Genomic DNA, 20720 nt, shown 5'->3' with positions numbered 1-20720 from the left:
GGTGTTTTTCTTTTTCTTTTTAAAAATAAACTCCAACTAGAACAAATTTTCACAGGGGGCCACATGGGCCAAGCCTTCCTTTTCTGCCCAAGTTAGTTTTGGGTTTGGGTTGTGAAGAAAATGGGGGGAGCAGGAGAAAGAAAGTTAAACCAAATTACTATGACTTGCCTGGAGTTAAGTATTTTCCTGGTTAGTAATATTGCTTTTTCAAAATCAGTTGTAAAATATTTGAAAATTTAGCTCCTACTTAGGGATGCTTTTACATTTGATGGATTTTTCCCCCTGATTTTTATATCTTCTTTTTTCTTATCCTCTTCTTCTTTTCTCTGTTTTCATCTTTACTTATTGACATCACTATGAAAAGGTAAAAGTTAAAAAAAAAAGATCCTCAAATCAGTTCTATATCTGTACTGCTAGCTCCTAAAAATTAAAGGTTTTTAGGGGAAAAGGTTTGTGATTATTGACTGTAATTTAATTTTTGGATTAGCTTTATATTTCATGTGTCCACTTAAATGTTTCACACCTATTGCCAGGGATAACCATAAGGTACTGTATTCTCTTAATGTGACATAACTTGACAATAAGTATAAAACAGATATTTGTAATACCCACGTTAATTTTGCTTTCAAGTTAGGCAGCATGGAGTGTGGATGGACAGCCAGCTTCAGAGCCAGAAAGATCTCAGCTCAGGTTTTGCCTCTGACACACTGATCCTATAATTTTTAGCAAGGAACTTCACCTCTCTGTAATCTAAGTACTTCTCCAAGAAAAACTCTCAAGTGCAGAGAAACTGACCAATAACCTATATTAGAAGAGAGAGTTTCATTATCTTGGAGTTCCCTGTTGCAGTGAAGTCACAGATCTAGTCCTTACTCTCAAAAACTCACAAGTTGTTTATGGTGTTTTTAAATATCTTCCCTTATGGTTTAAATCTGCACTAATAATTTCATTTTAATTCATTTGCAATATGCAACTCTGAAAGTCTGCTAAGAATGCTGTCATTAGATTCTCTTCCCCAGCACCACCACCCGCCCCCCACCCCACCCCCCAAGCCCCGAACGCCTCTATAAAATCTTGGAATTAAATAGCGTAAACTTCTTGGTAATTTCTTCTCCTGCTCACAAAAAAAACCTCACATAGTCTTATTACATATAACTACTAAATATTTACATTGCATACATTTTACTTAAACAAACCAGATCTGTTCTAACTATAGTCAAACTTAGAATGTTCATAAAGACTTTGATTTTACAGTCATTAATTGAGATGTTGGGTTTTTTAAATTTCTTTTGACATTAATCATGAGATTTGCAGCATTTTTATTTATAAAAGTCAAATGTGTAGGTCTATTTCTTTTGGGCATCCTTTAATACTTAAAGAATCTAATTTTGATGGTCTGTGTACTCCTTCCACTGATGTTTACAAATCCTGTAATAATGCACATAGCACTTAAAGGTTTGCAAAGCTCTATATATCTATTATGGCCTTTGAGCCTCACAACAGCCTGGTGAGGTAAGTGATATTACTGTCCTCACTTTCTAGATGAGTAAGCTGATGCTTAACAGAGGTCAGGTGACTTGTCCAAGGTCACACAGCCAAGTGCCTGAGGCAGGATTGGACTTAGGTCTTCCTGACTCCAAGTCCAGCTATAGCATCACTTAGATGCCTAATGTAAGGTGGTCTTTGTAACCTACCATAGCTAAAAAATGTCATCACCTGGTGGTCAACTTTCCCATGATTTGTCTGTCTCATATGAAATAGTATTTGCGTGCATTTGTGCTAGTTTGGCAGTGAGATGTGTCCCCGTGCTATAACATGTGCTTACTTTTTTTCCCCCAGTTCCTTCTATTCCCTTGGATGTAATTTCAGCATCTAACTCATCCTCCCAGCTAATAGTGAAGTGGAATCCTCCTTCCCTCCCAAATGGTAACTTGTCCTACTACATAGTAAGGTGGCAGCGGCAGCCTCAAGATAGTTACCTCTACCGACACAATTACTGCTCCAAAGGTAAGAATGCTGAGTGTGTTACCCCCAAAAGATGTTGAGACCTGTATATGTCAGTCCCCTTCATTTGAAAATATCAAGGCCTTTATGCCATACATATCAGGTAATTTCTTAAACCTCTAGTTGAAAGATAAAAGCTAAGTTCTTTATCCTTGTTGTCAGTGGTCTTTTTTCCTTACAATTTAAATATATATATATATGCGTGTGTGTGTATATATATATGTATATATGCACACACACGCACACACACACACACACACATATATATATATATATATATATATATATATACACACCCACATGTTTTAACTATTCCATCCATTCTGTTTTTCTTTCCCTTTTTTGAAAAGACAAAGTTCCTATTAGAAAGTATGCCGATGGCACCATTGATGTCGAAGAGGTTACTGAAAACCCGAAAACCGAAGTCTGTGGTGGGGAGAAAGGACCTTGCTGTGCTTGTCCTAAGACTGAGGCTGAGAAGCAAGCAGAGAAAGAAGAGGCTGAGTACAGAAAAGTCTTTGAGAACTTTCTGCACAACTCCATCTTTGTACCCAGGTCTGATTCATACTTTCGGTATCTCTCTAAAGTAGGGACTCACAGAGTGATTCTAGGGACTCCTGAGATCCACAGTGATACACGTTGGTTCTCAAGTCACTTGGGGGGTGAAAGAATTGGTCATGGAACACCGATATAATGGAGACTGGAGAGCAAAAAAACAAATCAAAAACCAGAAAGATTGGGGGCAGGGGAAGGGGAATGAGCAGCAAACTGTTTAGTCAAGTGGACATATTGTGAAAGCAAATAAGCCCTGGCTGTGGGGGCAGGAAAAGAAGGAGGAAATGTTGAGTGTGAGGATTAAAGTCAGAGTTTCAGAAGTTAAGTAAATGCCAAAGGGAACCCCTTCCTTTAGTGTTTGGGAGCCAGTACTGAAGACCAGCCTTACAAATGAAAGCATCACAAATAAAACTATTTCCTTATTACATCCTGCTGTTCTGCTTCTGGCAGCTGGGAATAGTAGAAGGGCAACTGCAAAGAGCAGTAGAGTGACCGAGGGATGTGTGAATAAGGGATATGAAGTTGGGCCACATGCCCATTTTTTCCTAGGAAGTTCAGGATGTTGCTATTCCGCATGTTACCTGAGGAGTTAAGTATGATTGTTCTATAAAAACTGCCATTCCATAAAAAGTAGTCGGGGGGCACCTACTGAATTGCACTAAAGTAAAAATCTTATAGTACCTTCTAGTGAAACCCAGTTACCAACGCCTGTGCGCAGCTGAGTCAATGAGCAGTCTTTAGCACTGTTGATTATCTACAATTTATCCTGTATGTGTTTTGTTTGTACGTAGTTGTTTGTGTGTCGTCTCCCTCGTTAGACTATAAGCACTGTGAGAATGAGAACTGTCTTTTTTGCCGTCCTATGTATTTTCAGGGCTTAGCAAAGTGCTGGGACATAGGAAACAATAAATGCTGATTGATTGTTAACTGACCGATTGACTCTGAGTGTGTAGGCTTTCTCCTTTGCTCATTTTAGTTCTTTTTTCTTATGCCATGGCCAATCCTGACAGGATTTTTTTAAATTTGAAGAGCCCTTTAGTTGTATGACTGCTTATTTGTGAGACCATTAGTCACTTTGCCTTTGAGCTATCCCAAGCATGTGAAGACTAACCTTGGTGGAATGGGCAGATGAGAATAATTTGTTCCAACGGCCATGAAGGTGACTGAAGCAGGCAATGTGGAGTGCTTAGAGCAAGGGTGGAGAACCTGCAGCCTAAGCCACATGTGGCCTTCTAGGTCCTTGGGTTCGGCCTTTTGATTGAGTCTAAGGTTACAGAACAAATCCTATTATTAGAGGGATTTGTTTTCTGAAGTTTGTGTTCAGTCAAAGGGCCAAATTTGAGGACCTAGAGGGCCACATGTGGCCTTGAGGCCCCAAGTTCCCCACCTCTGGCTTAGATTTTAGTCAAACATCAAAGATGCCAAGGTCATCTGTTATATCCCAGGCCATCACTGGTTGTCTTGACTTTTATCTTACCACTGGACTTCAGTGATTCTGAAAGAGAGAATGAGGCAGACAACTTTGTATAACTCTGCCTCACTTAAATCCAATTCATGCACAAGTCAGGACACCACACCATGATGTCATTGGTCCCCTTTGAAAACGAAGGATGAGCAGCAAAGAGTTTGAAATGCAGCAGGTAACATTGCTGATATTTGTCTAAGTGGTTGAAGATCAGTTTCCCCATCTGTAAGATGTGGGAATTGGTCTAAGTGATTTCTTTTTTTTTTTTTTTTAAAAGGTGTTTTATTTATTTTTAGTTTACCACACATGGTTCTACATAGTTTTGAGTTCCAGTTTTTCTCCCCTCCCTCCCCCCTCCCTCCCCAAGACGGCATGAAGTCTCATATAACTGTCATGTATAACTTCGCATTGAATTAATTTATGCTCTAGTCAAGTCGTGGAGAAGAATTTTGACCAATGGAATGAATCATGAGAAAGAAGAAACAGAACCAAAAAAAAAAAAAAAACAAAAAAAAAAACCCAAAAACAAAAACAAAAGAGAAGCAGAAAAGGCGAGCATGTAGTGTGCCTCAGTCTGTATTCAAACTTCGCAGTTCTTTCTCTGAATGAAGATAGCATTCTCCATCGTGAGTCCCCTGGAGTTGTCCTTGCCCCTTTAGGTTGCTGAAAGAAGCGCAGTATGTCAGGGTTGGTCCTCACGGAATCCACATATCTGTGGCTGTGCACAACGTTCTCCTGGCTCTGCTCCGCTCACTCAGCATTATGTCGTGTAGGTTTTTCCAGGTTGTTATGAAGTCTGCATCATCCCCATTTCTTATGGCACAATAGTATTCCATCACCTTCATATACCACAGCTTGTTCAGCCATTCCTCAATTGATGGGCATCCCTTTGCTTTCCAATTCTTGGCTACCACAAAGAGAGCTGCTATAAATATTCTTGTACATATGGGTCCTTTTCCGGCTTGCATGATTTCTTTGGGATACAACCCTAGAAGTGGTATTACTGGGTCAAAGGGTATGAACATTTCTATAGCCCTTTGGGCATAGTTCCACACCGCCCTCCAAAATGGCTGGATCAGCTCACAACTCCACCAGCAATGCAACAATGTTCCAATTTCCCCACATCCTTTCCAGCATTTATCATTCTCCTGATTTGTTATTTTAGCCAATCTGACAGGAGAGATGTGGTATCTAAGAGTTGTTTTGATTTGCATTTCTCTAATCAGCAGCGATCCAGAGCATTTTTTCATATGCCTGTAGATAGCTTTAATTTCTTCCTCTGAAAACTGCCTGTTCATATCCTTTGACCATTTCTCAATTGGGGAATGGCTTGTATTCCTATATATTTGGCTTAGCTCCCTGTATATTTTAGAGATGAGGCCTTTATCAGAGATACTAGTTGCAAAGATTTTCTCCCAATTTTCTGCTTCCCTCCTAATTCTTGTTGCATTGGCTTTTTTTGTACAAAAACATTTCAATTTGACATAATCAAAATTATCCATTTTGCATTTTGTAATGCTCTCTATCTCTTGTTGGGTCATGAATTCTTTACTTTTCCACAAATCTGATAAGTAAACTATTCCTTGCTTTCCCAAATTATTTAGAGTATCAACTTTTACTCCTAAATCATGAACCCATTTTGACTTTATTTTGGTATATGGTGTAAGATATTGGTCTATGCCCAGTTTTTTCCCTACCATTTTCCAATTTTCCCAACAGTTTTTGTGAAATAGTGAATTATTAGCCCAGAAACTGGCTTCTTTGGGTTTATCAAAGAGTAGATTGCTAAACTTCTTGATTTCACCTACTTGTGTACCTATCCTATTCCACTGATCCACACCCCTGTTTCTTAACCAGTACCAGGCAGTTTTGATGACTGCTGCTGTGTAGTACAGTTTAATATCTGGTGTGGCTAAACCACCATCTCTAGCATGTCTTTTCATTAATATCCTAGATACTCTAGACCTCTTGTTTTTCCAAATGAATTTTGTTATTATTTTGTCCAGCTCGGTAAAAAAATTTTTTGGTAGTTCGATTGGTATGGCACTGAATAGATAGATTAATTTAGGTAGAATTGTCATTTTTATTATATTAGCTCGGCCTAACCATGAGCAAGTGATATTTCTCCATTTATTTAGATCTGATTTTATTCGCATGAAAAGTGTTTCATAGTTATGTTCATATAGGCCCTGGGTTTGTCTTGGCAAATAGACTCCCAAATATTTTATAGTGCCTTCAGTAACTTTGAATGGATGGTCTAAGTGATTTCTAAAGCCCCTTTGAACTATGACTCTAAGATACCAGTCTTCCTTAAAAACATAAGAAGCAAGAAATAAAGACCTTTCATAAATGGGAGGGAAAATGCCATTTCCAAATCAACCTTTTTTGTATTTACATCTGTCCCATGGACTCAAGGGATTATCCAGTGCAATTAAAGCTGGTATCAGAAGACATTCTGCAGGTCATTGTAAAGCAGCAGTTCCTGAACTCAGTGATTTGGATCTTTGCAGTTCCATTTTATTCACTGGTAAACTGTTTTAATGGACAATAATTGGCCTGCGGGGCCAATGTTTAGGGTATTGCAGTGACATTCCATGTTAGCACTCACATTTACTTCCTGAAGATTGGCAGTGACCATCCTCACAATATGGAGTGCTTCAGAATGAGATGAATTTGGTGGTTTGATGGTCAGCAAGAATAGGGATCCATTTGTTCCACTCATAGTGAGAAGGATACTGTTCAGTATGGATGCCAGAGGGCTCGATATTTTGAGTGCTTACCACACAAAAAAGTCGTTTTTTTTTTTTTTTTTTTTTTTTTTTTTTTTTTTTTTTTATTTATTTTTAGTTTACCACACAGGGTTCTACATAGTTTTGAGTTCCAGTTTTTCTCCCCTCCCTCCCCCCTCCCTCCCCAAGACGGCATGAAGTCTCATATAACTGTCATGTATAACTTCGCATTGAATTAATTTATGCTCTAGTCAAGTCGTGGAGAAGAATTTTGACCGATGGAATGAATCATGAGAAAGAAGAAACAGAACCAAAAAACAAAACAAAAAAAAAACAAACCCCAAAACCAAAAACAAAAGAGAAGCAGAAAAGGCGAACATGTAGTAGTGTGCCTCAGTCTGTATTCAAACTTCGCAGTTCTTTCTCTGAATGAAGATAGCATTCTCCATCGTGAGTCCCCTGGAGTTGTCCTTGCCCCTTAGGTTGCTGAGAGAAGCGCAGTATGTCAGGGTTGGTCCTCACGGAATCCACATATCTGTGGCTGTGCACAACGTTCTCCTGGCTCTGCTCCGCTCACTCAGCATTATGTCGTGTAGGTTTTTCCAGGTTGTTATGAAGTCTGCATCATCCCCATTTCTTATGGCACAATAGTATTCCATCACCTTCATATACCACAGCTTGTTCAGCCATTCCCCAATTGATGGGCATCCCTTTGCTTTCCAATTCTTGGCTACCACAAAGAGAGCTGCTATAAATATTCTTGTACATATGGGTCCTTTTCCGGCTTGCATGATTTCTTTGGGATACAACCCTAGAAGTGGTATTACTGGGTCAAAGGGTATGAACATTTCTATAGCCCTTTGGGCATAGTTCCACACCGCCCTCCAAAATGGCTGGATCAGCTCACAACTCCACCAGCAATGCAACAATGTTCCAATTTCCCCACATCCTTTCCAGCATTTATCATTCTCCTGATTTGTTATTTTAGCCAATCTGACAGGAGAGATGTGGTATCTAAGAGTTGTTTTGATTTGCATTTCTCTAATCAGCAGCGATCCAGAGCATTTTTTCATATGCCTGTAGATAGCTTTAATTTCTTCCTCTGAAAACTGCCTGTTCATATCCTTTGACCATTTCTCAATTGGGGAATGGCTTGTATTCCTATATATTTGGCTTAGCTCCCTGTATATTTTAGAGATGAGGCCTTTATCAGAGATACTAGTTGCAAAGATTTTCTCCCAATTTTCTGCTTCCCTCCTAATTCTTGTTGCATTGGCTTTTTTTGTACAAAAACATTTCAATTTGACATAATCAAAATTATCCATTTTGCATTTTGTAATGCTCTCTATCTCTTGTTGGGTCATGAATTCTTTACTTTTCCACAAATCTGATAAGTAAACTATTCCTTGCTTTCCCAAATTATTTAGAGTATCAACTTTTACTCCTAAATCATGAACCCATTTTGACTTTATTTTGGTATATGGTGTAAGATATTGGTCTATGCCCAGTTTTTTCCCTACCATTTTCCAATTTTCCCAACAGTTTTTGTGAAATAGTGAATTATTAGCCCAGAAACTGGCTTCTTTGGGTTTATCAAAGAGTAGATTGCTAAACTTCTTGATTTCACCTACTTGTGTACCTATCCTATTCCACTGATCCACACCCCTGTTTCTTAACCAGTACCAGGCAGTTTTGATGACTGCTGCTGTGTAGTACAGTTTAATATCTGGTGTGGCTAAACCACCATCTCTAGCATGTCTTTTCATTAATATCCTAGATACTCTAGACCTCTTGTTTTTCCAAATGAATTTTGTTATTATTTTGTCCAGCTCGGTAAAAAAATTTTTTGGTAGTTCGATTGGTATGGCACTGAATAGATAGATTAATTTAGGTAGAATTGTCATTTTTATTATATTAGCTCGGCCTAACCATGAGCAAGTGATATTTCTCCATTTATTTAGATCTGATTTTATTCGCATGAAAAGTGTTTCATAGTTATGTTCATATAGGCCCTGGGTTTGTCTTGGCAAATAGACTCCCAAATATTTTATAGTGCCTTCAGTAACTTTGAATGGATGGTCTAAGTGATTTCTAAAGCCCCTTTGAACTATGACTCTAAGATACCAGTCTTCCTTAAAAACATAAGAAGCAAGAAATAAAGACCTTTCATAAATGGGAGGGAAAATGCCATTTCCAAATCAACCTTTTTTGTATTTACATCTGTCCCATGGACTCAAGGGATTATCCAGTGCAATTAAAGCTGGTATCAGAAGACATTCTGCAGGTCATTGTAAAGCAGCAGTTCCTGAACTCAGTGATTTGGATCTTTGCAGTTCCATTTTATTCACTGGTAAACTGTTTTAATGGACAATAATTGGCCTGCGGGGCCAATGTTTAGGGTATTGCAGTGACATTCCATGTTAGCACTCACATTTACTTCCTGAAGATTGGCAGTGACCATCCTCACAATATGGAGTGCTTCAGAATGAGATGAATTTGGTGGTTTGATGGTCAGCAAGAATAGGGATCCATTTGTTCCACTCATAGTGAGAAGGATACTGTTCAGTATGGATGCCAGAGGGCTCGATATTTTGAGTGCTTACCACACAAAAAAGTCGTTTTTGATGAATGCAGAAACTCCCCGTATTCTACCTTTTTTCACAAATTGTAAGTGAGGGGAAAGTACAAGAGACAAAGAAAAGTTATGGGAAAGCAACCTTTATATAGTGCCTGTGGGGATACTGAATTATAAACTAATCATTTTCTGTAGGTAAAGTTAGGTAGACAAAGAGAGATATTCCTGAACGATGATTTCATCAGCTGTTTCTACCTACTTTCCTAGTCCCTAAGAGCCAGGAAAAAAAAAGTATTCTTTACTATAACTGAAGGAGTCTTCCTACTCATTTGTTACTTATGAAGCAATCAGATTTCATTCTGTGTACTATAGTGATGCTCAGTTAATATTAAACAGTACATAGATATGCAGTTTCAGCCATTGTAGTTCAGACATTTATTCCTCCAACTAAAAAGAAATATAAAATTGCTTGGGTTTTTTTTTTTGTAAGAAATAATGAAGGCAGAAACAGGAGGGGAAGAGAGAACAAAACTTACTTTTTCCCTTGTACTTTTCAGTATGTGCAAGTTGTAACAAAGTTATGGGTGTCAGGTGTGGTCCTAATGACAGAACAAGACTGAATCATAGAGGAGAGCTTTCTGTTTTGCAACTTAAATCATTAAAAATTACTTTAAAGCCTGTCAGTCATTCTAAGTACTATTTATTTAGTCTTTGGACTAACACCAGTCTAGTTTGAGTTATCATTTGAAACGTTGTCCAAAATGTTTTAAAGTAGAATAGTAGCTGCATATTTTCCAAAGTAGGATGCTGGCTTTCTGGCAGTAAATGTTTTAAGCTTGCTAGTATCCTTTCAAAAAAATCCAGCATTTTTTTTTACTCTCTGACATCTTAGGTTTTGAAAAGCATATCCTTTTTCCTATGGGGATTTGTCAGGGAGGGTAGAAGGCAGATGACTTGGTTAATATTTACTGTAGGTTATGTTATTTGGATAGGTTTATAAAGACTTTATTTCATGTCAGCCTGTTTCTTCCATCTCTGCTGAATTTCCTGAAAGATGTTGTTTTCCTTCTTTGTATTGTTTCAACAAACTCTGATCTATGATAAACAAAAGATACCAGCCTTGTAAATCACTAAACTACTAAGTGACTGTAAGAACTCTTAGTAGCAAGTAAATGTGAGGTTGTGACATGGTGAGATTTCTCCATGGGATAAACGTAGGCATCCTGTTACTTGTAGATGTAACGATTCCGTGTGTGGTTTGTTTTTTCCAGAGAAGGCGAGAGGCGAATTTTTTATGTGTGAACTCAGGCCTCCTTAAGCAGTAACTTGGATTTTTTGCCTTCTACCTATTATTCTTTTTCTCTTTTATGGGTATGGGGTTTTGTTTTTCATCTTGTGGGTGCCTCCCCTCACCCCATGATATTTTGAAAGAGAGTACAGTACATAAACATAAAGCTTTAACCTTGTGGTTTTATGTCTGCTAGAAATGAAGACATCTGTACTGTGACATCATCCTGCCCTGGCCTGTTTCTGATTTTGATGGGGGGCCCAGTGTTTTATAGCAAAAAAGGCAGGGAATAAAAACTATCTACTGTAGAATCAGTCTGAACAGTAGACTAGGAAATCATTAATATCCCACCTCCCAGGCCCTCTCCCATCTCCATAAACTTCGGTTGTTTTTTTCCCCTTAGAGTTAAGTGTGTGTCAACAAGATGCTAGCCAAATTTAGGGGGAATAAACAAATAAATTATTTCCTGGGATATCCTCCTCTTCATTTGAAAGTTTTCCTGCTTTTGCTTTGTTGTTTCATATTTCATGTATGAAATTGCCCTGGACCAGAAAATAAGTGGATTTCTGGTTTCTCTCCCCTTACACCCTACCACCATTTTCTTGGGATCTTTAAAATTATTTCCCGAGTACGATTCATTCTCTTTCTTCTACCCTCACTTGTTATTCTTTCTATGATGCTGGAAACTGATCGATAGTAACCAGCCCAGCGGTATTTTGCCTCAGTGTGCCTTGAGGTTACAACACAGGTTGCTATTTCTCTACCTCTTTTTTTTTAACCCATGTATTTTATGTTCTTATTTGTTGATATTAATGTTAGAATTCGGGTTTTAGGGATCAGATGGTTGAGCCAAAGAACTCAGTTTTCCCTTAAAATCAAAATTAGGATCAATCCCATCTTTTAGCTTTTTGTCTCTCATCAACTTGTTCAGATGCTGTTCCCTTGTTTACTTCTTTAGAAAAATATGCTCTCCCAGTTGTATTTTTAAAAAATTATCGTTACAAGCACAGGTACACATTTTAATTTGAGATTGAGCATTGTTTTTTTTTCCCAATAATTCATCTTTGGAGCCAAATAAAGGGTAAAATAAAAGTCTTTGAAACACTTGAGTGCCCTCTTGTCTCCTCATGTTGAACATCTCTAACCCATCTAGGACCAGGCCTGTTGTTCTAAGGCTCCTGCCAGCCTTTCTCCTGGCCTTCTAATGAATTTTAATGAGATATAGCTAGTGGGTTTTTAGCCTTTAATGCTTAATTGTGTGGTCTGTGAACCAGATGGCAGTATCATTCTAATCAAACATGAAAAGGATTCTGCATGCTCAGGTGATGACGTAAGGGCAGGTTTGCCTTTGGGTGTGTTTGGGTAACTCCTGTGGGTGTAGTGGAAAGATCCTGAGATTTCCAGGTCTGAGAATATAAAATCTAAGCTTAAAAAAGAAGAGGTTCCCAGTTTGTTCTACTGCTCCTTTTCCTATCTGGTGATATAAAATACTATCTTTATATTTACTTTTTATCTCCCTAGATTTCATTTTCAGTGGCTATTTTCCGTGCCTAAAGTGCTTTCCCTCCTTATATCAATCTCTTTGCTTTCCTGACTTACTTCAGGTCCCAGCTAAGATCTTACCTTCTGCAAGAAGCTTTTCCCAGTATCCCTTAAAGCTGAAATTATGTCCAGTTTATCCTGTCTGTATCTTGTTTGTACATAGTTATTTGCATGTTCTTTCTTCCTTTAGACTGTGAGCTCCTCGAGGGCAGGGGCTTTTTACCTTTTTTTATATCCCCAGCACTTAGCATAGGTCATGGCACAAGGCTTGTGAACTTTATTGACTTTATCCTAAACCAGACATGGATTTTTTTTCTTGTGTTAGCCCACTATGGTTCTTCTTGATACTTTACTTACAGTTGTTTCTGCAAACAAAGTAGAAGCTTTTTAAAGCCAGGCTTTTCTTTTCCATGCAGACCCGAGCGGAGGCGTAGAGATGTCTTTCAGATTGCCAATTCCACGTTGCCCAGTCGGAACAGGAACACCACGATGGCAGATCACTTCACCAATATGTCAGACGCGGAAGAGATTGAATCTGAATATCCATTCTATGAGAGCAGAGTGGATAATAAAGAGAGGACTTTAATTTCGCATCTCAGGCCTTTTACTTTGTACCGAATTGATATTCATAGCTGCAACCATGAAGCTGATACTCTTGGCTGCAGTGCTTCTAACTTTGTCTTTGCAAGGACCATGCCAGCAGGTATGAGCCGATGTAGCTGTAGCTCTTCTTAAACATCATTAAATCTTGCTAATTAAAACTAATTAGTAAGCTCGTCTGAATTAATAACTCTGAATTATAGACTATATTTAAAGAATCGGAGGAGTTTTTTTGGTTTGTTTTTACCATCACATACATACATCAGAAGGAAGCTAGTGAAGTCTGTGACGTAGCTGGGGTCCTACTTTAATGGATAGATAGATAAGAAGAAAATAACAACTTGTCATTAGTATATCAAACTACCAATCTAAGCAGTGCTTACCTGTTTGTTCTGTAGTTAATTTAGTTCACTTCCACACATTTTTGTAGCCTACTTCCTCCTCCCCTCTTCCAGTAGAATGTAAACTGAGAGCAAGGATTTTCTTGTCCTTGTATCCCTATACCTATCTTAGTACCTTTTTTTCCTACCTTAGTCCCTTTGAACATAGTAGGTATTTAATAAGTGTTTAGTTAATAGAATATGGCCAAGACACTATGCCCTGTGTCTACTACCGAAGTGATTGAAAATGGCCCCTTCTTTTCAGTCGGTAAAAATACCCTCATGTAATTTTATTTACATTATTCGTTTGCTTAGGAAGCCTTTTTTTCTCGTAGTTAATACCAAGGTAAACTTCAGCTCAATCCCTTGTGAATTCTTGCATAGTCTAAGTTAGTGGAGTCCAAAATAATGAGGCTTTACTGTACTGTTTGTACTTGACTTTCTTATCCCAATTCTTTGCCCTCAAATAAAAAGCAGCCGAAAGAGAAAACAGAGCTTATTTAGTTATTAGTTCTTCCCCCCTCACCTTAAGAGGACCAAATGATACTTTAGTTGATAAGAGTCTTGTAACTAAAAATGAGATTGTCTTTTGTGTGATGGCATCTTTCAGTCTATCAGTACGTGCTCAGTTCTGAAAACCATTCATTTCTTAGCAGTTCCCACCATAGGCCATTTAGCTCTCTGGAGAATTCTACATTAAGTATAGATAATTTATTATTATAACTGCTTCATCTAAGTATGATGTTTGTCTCTCTTCTTTATCACTTGTTGGAAATGTTTGACAGAAGGAGCAGATAATATTCCTGGGCTGGTACTGTGGGAACCAAGACCAGATAATACTGTCTACTTGAAGTGGTCAGAACCTGAAAATCCCAATGGACTGATATTAATGTATGAAATAAAGTATGGTCAACAAGTAGAGGTAAGATCTGGACGGGGTTCTGTTTCCTTTTCTTATGCTTGCATCAGATGAGTATCATTTAGTCTGGAACTCTTTTTTTACTATCAAATTAAAAAAATTAAAATCAAGAAATTTTTTAATACTATTATATGCCCTCCCCTAAACTGGGCAAAGGAAAGGGAAAAATAGGTGGTAAGACATGTTAGTTAATTCCTGAATTTTAAAAATGCCAGAAAATAACTTTGGGATATAGGTAACTGATCCAAAGGTTGGTTCCCCCTCCCACCCACCCCCACTAATCTTTTAGAGATTTTTCTAGTTGGACATGAAATCCACTTGCTTAAAACAAACTTGTATTTATCTCGTAAAATATTGGATAATGTTACAGTCATCTATACAGGAGGAGAGCCATTATTAGAATTGTACCTTCCATGATTTTCTCTGTTCCCCTTCCCCCTTTTATTGAACATTGATTCAGAGGGAGATGGGAATTAGGACACATTCACAGAGCCGAAGTCACCAGTGAGATGGAAATCTGAGACAGCAGCACTTGCTTAAAAGACTCACAAAGCTTGATTTCACAAAAGTTTGGGAAAAGCTAATACAGACTATTGTATTTGTTTTAGGATCAGCGGGAATGTGTTTCCAGACAGGAATACAGGAAATTTGGAGGGGCCAGGCTTACACGGCTGAACCCTGGGAACTATTCAGCCCGTGTTCAGGCCACCTCTCTTTCTGGGAATGGATCATGGACCGACCCTGTATTCTTCTATGTCCCAGCCAAACGTAAGGATCATGGTAGTGTTGTTGTTTAGTCATGTCCAAGGCTTCGTGACCCTGTGGACCATACTGTGCATGGGGTTTTCTTGGCAAAGATACTGGAGTGGTTTGCCATTTCCTTCTCCTGGAGATTAAGGCAAATAAAGATTAAGTGATTTGCCCAGGGTCACACAACTAGTAAGTGTCTTGAGGTTGGGTTTGAACTCAGGTCTTCCTGACTCCAGGCCCACTGCTCTATCAATTAAGCAATCTTGCTGCCCCAATTGTGGTAGTAATCATAGATTTACATCAACAACCTGTCTGAAGTCGTGTGCCAAGGGTTTATCTCTTGTTCTTCTGGTGTGTGTATGGGGGGTGGGGGTGGGGCAGGCTAGAAAAGGGAGGGGGAAAGAAGCAGTGCTGAACACTGACTCCTGAAGACACGGGACAGATTTTTCTCAGTTGATTTTTTTGAAGTTAGGGTCATGTTGAAGTGGGAGAAGAAGCAAAGCAAGTTAGCAAGTTGCCTCCTTGACACGTCTAGGTTGCTGATCCCTTCATTAGAACTTAATTTATATAAGAAGGCATTTCACAAAAAATTGAATTAGCCTTGCAATAAGTAGCCTGCCCCAGAATCCTTATTGGAACTTCTGTTAGGGCTACTATAAGTAACATAGCAACACTTAGCACTATTATCTACAGCTATCCAAGTTAGGACACATAGTAATGTGATAATGAAATTATATGAAAGACGTGTTACAAGTGAAAGAAATCTTTTTAAATATTCTACATGATTCCTGATAATTAAATGATGACAAATAACATGATTAGAAAGAATGTGAAAAAAATTTAAACAATACCCAGCATGAGGCTGACCATATAGTAGGCACTGAATAGGTACCCATTGGTTGACCTAGACAAATTGATGTTTTATTTGATAAAACTTAGACTCCTCCATTATATTCAGTTTGAATGTTAGTTGTTTCACTTTTTATATTATTTTTTGTCATATTCACTGGTTATTTGATTTGGGATCCAGTTGTTTAATGTTACTTCTCATAGAAAGTAGCATTTGGAGAGTGTAGAACTATGGTCCTCTAGTTGACCATGATTCTATTTGGTCAGTGCAGTAGATAAGGTCTGATTTAAGCATTAAGAAAAGAACTCAAAAGATGCCTGTTGCATTAACTGGTACTCTTTGAGAATTTCCAAATAACATTATCAAAATAAGTGATCTGGTCATTGAAAATGAGGATTCCATCTGACGTGAAAAGAAAAATAAGGTATATTAGAATTACAAACGTGGAAGTAACTTAAAATCTTTTTTCACTCATTTTGCTTTCATCTCCTGACCTTTTTATTGAGTTCTGACACCTAAGTTGTCTAACCTAAGTTAGCCAATGAAAAAGGTTCCACCATTAACCTGTCATCAGCTCTAGTATCTCCAAACCCTTCACAGTGATCATATAAATTTCCCTAAATAATTTATCTGTGTTCTGTTTATTATCCACAGAGAAAGAAAGTGCCAGAGCTTTCTTAAGGAATGGGAAATTCAGATTCATAGTGAAACATGTTTTTCCTGTGTATTTGGGCAAAACACATTTATTGTAGTGCAAAACACTCATTTTGATCTAGCCTTATTTATTCCCATTAAAATGAAAATATCACAATATTTTCATGACAGAGCCGTGTAACCCTAAGAGTATCAGACTGGGATGGGAGAATGAGGAGTGCCTTCCCTGATAAAAATGCGTATGCACTCCAAGGGGACATCTTACATATCCGTTTGATTGTTGGGAAAGTTTTTCCTTATGTCAAGTGAAAATCTTTGTTATTAAAGTTTAGTGTCATTTAATCATCACTGGAGATGGAGCCTTATTGGCAGCTCTTCTCTTTATAAAAATCCTTTTTATGAATACTGTTAAATTACCCTTCAGCCTTCTTTTCTCCAGTCTAAGTCGTCTCAGGTTTTTTAGCTTTTTCTCATAGATGACTGTCTTAGGCCAGTTTTGTAGACCTTTACACATTTTGTTGTTTTCCTGTGGACATGTTCCATTTTCTTCATGTCCTGCTTAAAACGTAGAACCTCAAAAGAACACAGTGCAACTTGACCATTGATACAAGTGATAGAAATGACACAAAACATCTTCTGGAAAAGACCTAGGAAAAAACCCTGCTAACTCTCTGATAACTATCGATATTTTCAGCACTGTGTAAATGGCAGCCTCTTCTGCCTTAGAACTGAACCATATATTAGTAATAATGGATGGTTATTATGCCTATCTAACCTGTCTTAAAGCAAAGAATAGAATAACTCTGAAGTACTTGGTTAATATTATTATTCTGGCATGATTTAAATCCAACAAGCACTTATTAAGTCCCTGCTTCAGAAGAAATGAGACAGTGATCCCTGACATCACCCGATTTATAATCTGCATGGAAGAGAAAAACACTACAAAGTGCTAAGTTAGACTTAAGGAGATAAAGGGCAGTTTTGACTGGATAGAGAAGATCAGAGAAGGTTTCATGGAAGAGTAGGCCCATTCAGGATAGCTCTAGACAGGCAGAGCTGGTAACATGTTGTTCGCATAGCTTCCAGGCATAATTATGGACCAAAGTAATAGCAAAGAAAGACTGAAAACCATTGGATGTATATAAGGCCAGGGCAGTAGGATAGTTTGCCTGGAGCATAGGATATTTATTGAAGAATAGCAGGAGATAAGGTGGCAAAGGATTGCAAAATGAAAAATTTTGAGCAGAGGAGTGACAGTATGAGAATAGTGCATAAGGAAGGGAAATCTTTTCCTTCTGTGAGGGATGGATTATTATAGCGTTTCTTAACCTGGGGTGTATAGAACTCCTAAGGCAGTCAGTAAACATTTATTAAATGTCTACTGTGTGGCAGGTACCATGCTGAGTGCTGGGTATACAAAGAAAAGTAAAACTCAGTCTCTGCCCTCAGGGAGCTCATGGTCTAATGGAGGACACAACATACAAACAACTATGTATAAACATGAGAGATTATTAATAGAAGGCACTAGAATCAGAGGGAATAGGGAAAGGCTTCCTATAGAAAGTGGGATATTAGATTTAAAGTAAACTAAGGAAGTTGAAATAAAAATTAATTAGGAAGAGCATTTCAGGAATGGGGATACTCTGTGAAAATGAGGATCTGTGGCTAGAGTTCGAGGGATCTTGATGAGATGGATGGGAAAAAATATTACATCTTTATTTCAATATAATTAGGTTCCTTTGTTATCCAATGTATTTTACTTTATGCATTTAAAAACAGTATTCAGATAAGGGGTCCATAGGTTTCACTAGACTGTCAAAATCTATGACAAAAAAAAGTTTAAGAATCCCTGGATCAGAGGGAGGGAAAATATGGAGATGGGAAAACCAGTTAGGAAATTATTGCAATAATTTAGGTCAGTTTAAATTAGTAACAGTAGGAATGGAAAGGAAGGAACAACATTGATTAGAGAATGGCTGAACAAAGTATAGTACACAAATGTAATACATAATAATTGTGCCATAAGAAACAATTCATGAATTCATGAGAAGAATTCTGTAACCATGAGAAGACTTAGACAAATTGATGCAGAGTGAAATAAGCAAAACCAGAAAAAAAAAAGTATACATAATGACTACAAGCAACCATGTAAATGGAAACAACAGCCAGTTCCCCCCTTCCTCCCCAAATGAACACTGATTAAAATGACCTGGCCCTATAGAAGAGATGAAAAAAAGCTCTTTCAACCTTCTTTCTTGGAGTAGGGGAAGTTTGGAAGTTGTTCTCAGACTTATTTGACTCTTGGTTAGTTTTGTTGAATTTCCTTTTTTTGCTCATTTTAAAAACTTGTCTAATTAGAAAGGCTAGCTCTCTAAGGGAGGAGGCAGCAGTTTTAGAAAAGATGATTTTAAAAAAAGATAGCGATTAAAGTACGTTTAAAGATGAAGTGGCAGCTACAGAGATATTGCTAAATAATAAGTACATGTTAATTGATTAGATGAGAAACTGACAAGAGCTCATAACTTATTGGATGTGGAAGGTGAAGTAGATGGTAGACAAAGGTGACAGCATGACTTAAAAGTATGAGTGACAAGCTACTGACAGAAATAGAGAAGTGAGAAAAGGGAGCCAATTTTGAGAGGAAAATAAGGATTAAGGGGCAGCTAGATGGTGCAATGAGGAGAGCACCAGCCCTGGAGTCAGGAGGACCTGAGTTCAAATGTAGCCTCAGACACTTGACATACTTACTAGCTGTGTGACCTTGGGCAAGTCACTTACCCCCAACTGCCTTGCCTTCCCCCTCCAAAAACAAAAACAAACAAAAAAAAGAAAATAAGGATTTAGATTTTAGAAATATTTGTTTAAAAGAATGTAGGAAGTGTGATTTATCAAGCACTTGCATTGTGCCAAGCACCATGCTTAGAGCTTTACAAATATTCTCTCATTTGATCCGATCCTCATAACAACCCTAGGAGGTAGGTGCTGTTTTTATCCACATTTTACAGATGAGGAAGCTGAGATAGTGTCACACAGGTAAGGTCCGAGGCTGGATTTGAACCTAGGTATTCCTGACTTCAGGCTGAAAGTTCTATCTACTACTGTGCTGCGTAGCTACCCTAAGTGTTATTAAAATGCAGATACAGTACTTTCTCCCATTCAGATGTTTCACTACTTTAGAATGCCTTATTTTTTTTTAATTTACTTAGAAAGAAAGATGACTACCGTCCTCTGATCACACACCAATAAGAAAGCTAGGATTTTTTGTTTCTAGTTTTTCCTGAGAGATCTTACTGTTAGTTTGCCTTCCAGAATACCTGATTAATTTTCATAGGGTTTTTTTTTTTTTGAGGGGAGTGGGACGGGAAGGGGTGGTATTAAAGAAGTTGGGCAGATTTTTAAATTCCATTAATTGGGTGAAATAAAAACATTCCATATTACTTAATGCACTTTATTTCCTCATGTCTGCAGCACCTGACTACGAAAACTTCATTCACTTAATGATCGCTCTCCCCATCGCGGGATTATTTATACTTGGTGGAATACTGATAATGTGGTATGTCTACAATAAAAAAAGGTAAGAACTTCATGCTTCTCAAGTTGTCATTGAATGTTCGAATGTTAACGTTGGGAGTCATGGCAGTTTGGTATTTACCGAAAAGTAAAGAGACGTTGTAAAGCCTCCTCGTTGAAGGCTGTAACTGTGGCCATTTAAAAAAAGGGGCAATGCCACTGATCTTCAGTTTATCTATTCCTTAAAGGAAAGTAAGATATGAACTTGTTGAAATCTTTCATAATTGTTTTCTACGTGGTTTTAAGTTTTTTCTTCTTTAAATAAAGCTGTTTCCCTTATTGAATTATCTAACTTTCCCAAGTACAATATATGCCCCACTTTGCCAAATGGCCTCTTTTAATTGAAGCAGAAAAAAAAAAAAAGTTGTGTTTCTTTTTTTTCCCTTGAAGAGGAACTTATGAATTTAGGAGTTTTTCCAAAGGCGATCCTTTCCATCTTTAGGATTACGTAGCCTCCTCTGCTATCATTGGGGTAAATGGTCTTAAACTACTAAAGAAATTAATGGAATTTCATGCAAAGGTATATACTGGGCTCCATTTAGAAGAAGTTATGAATATATTAGAGTTATTATAAGAATTAAAGCTGTCCCTCTTCATCTCCCCTGTTAACATTTAATAGAACATATAAAGTAACAGATGTGAATGGACAGGGAAAGATAGGTGGAGATATCATATGTGTAGGGTTTTGAAAAATTATATTTTAAATCTTTTGACAGAAACAGTGACAGATTAGGGAATGGAGTCCTATATGCATCTGTCAATCCAGAGTACTTCAGTGCTGCAGATGGTAAGTGTTTAAACACATTTGCACACATGTGTGATTTCTAGATTTGGGCTGT

At 37.8% G+C, this 20720-nt stretch overlaps 1 protein-coding gene across 1 annotated transcript in view; it reads left to right on the top strand.

Moving 5' to 3' along the window:
• IGF1R (insulin like growth factor 1 receptor) overlaps nt 1–20720 on the top strand; it is a 382582-nt gene that overhangs the window by 331441 nt on the left and 30421 nt on the right. Inside the window, exons 9-15 of the mRNA XM_036734372.1 lie at nt 1840–2007; nt 2355–2559; nt 12575–12861; nt 13924–14060; nt 14666–14825; nt 19780–19885; nt 20598–20668. Coding sequence (XP_036590267.1) covers nt 1840–2007; nt 2355–2559; nt 12575–12861; nt 13924–14060; nt 14666–14825; nt 19780–19885; nt 20598–20668 — 1134 coding nt within the window. The remainder of the gene's footprint in view (nt 1–1839; nt 2008–2354; nt 2560–12574; nt 12862–13923; nt 14061–14665; nt 14826–19779; nt 19886–20597; nt 20669–20720) is intronic.

This window comes from Trichosurus vulpecula, chromosome 8 (assembly GCF_011100635.1).
Source record: "Trichosurus vulpecula isolate mTriVul1 chromosome 8, mTriVul1.pri, whole genome shotgun sequence".
Classification (NCBI taxonomy): domain Eukaryota; kingdom Metazoa; phylum Chordata; class Mammalia; order Diprotodontia; family Phalangeridae; genus Trichosurus; species Trichosurus vulpecula.
The sequence above is the reverse complement of the archived record's forward strand: the minus strand, read 5'-3'. Positions and strand labels throughout refer to the sequence as shown.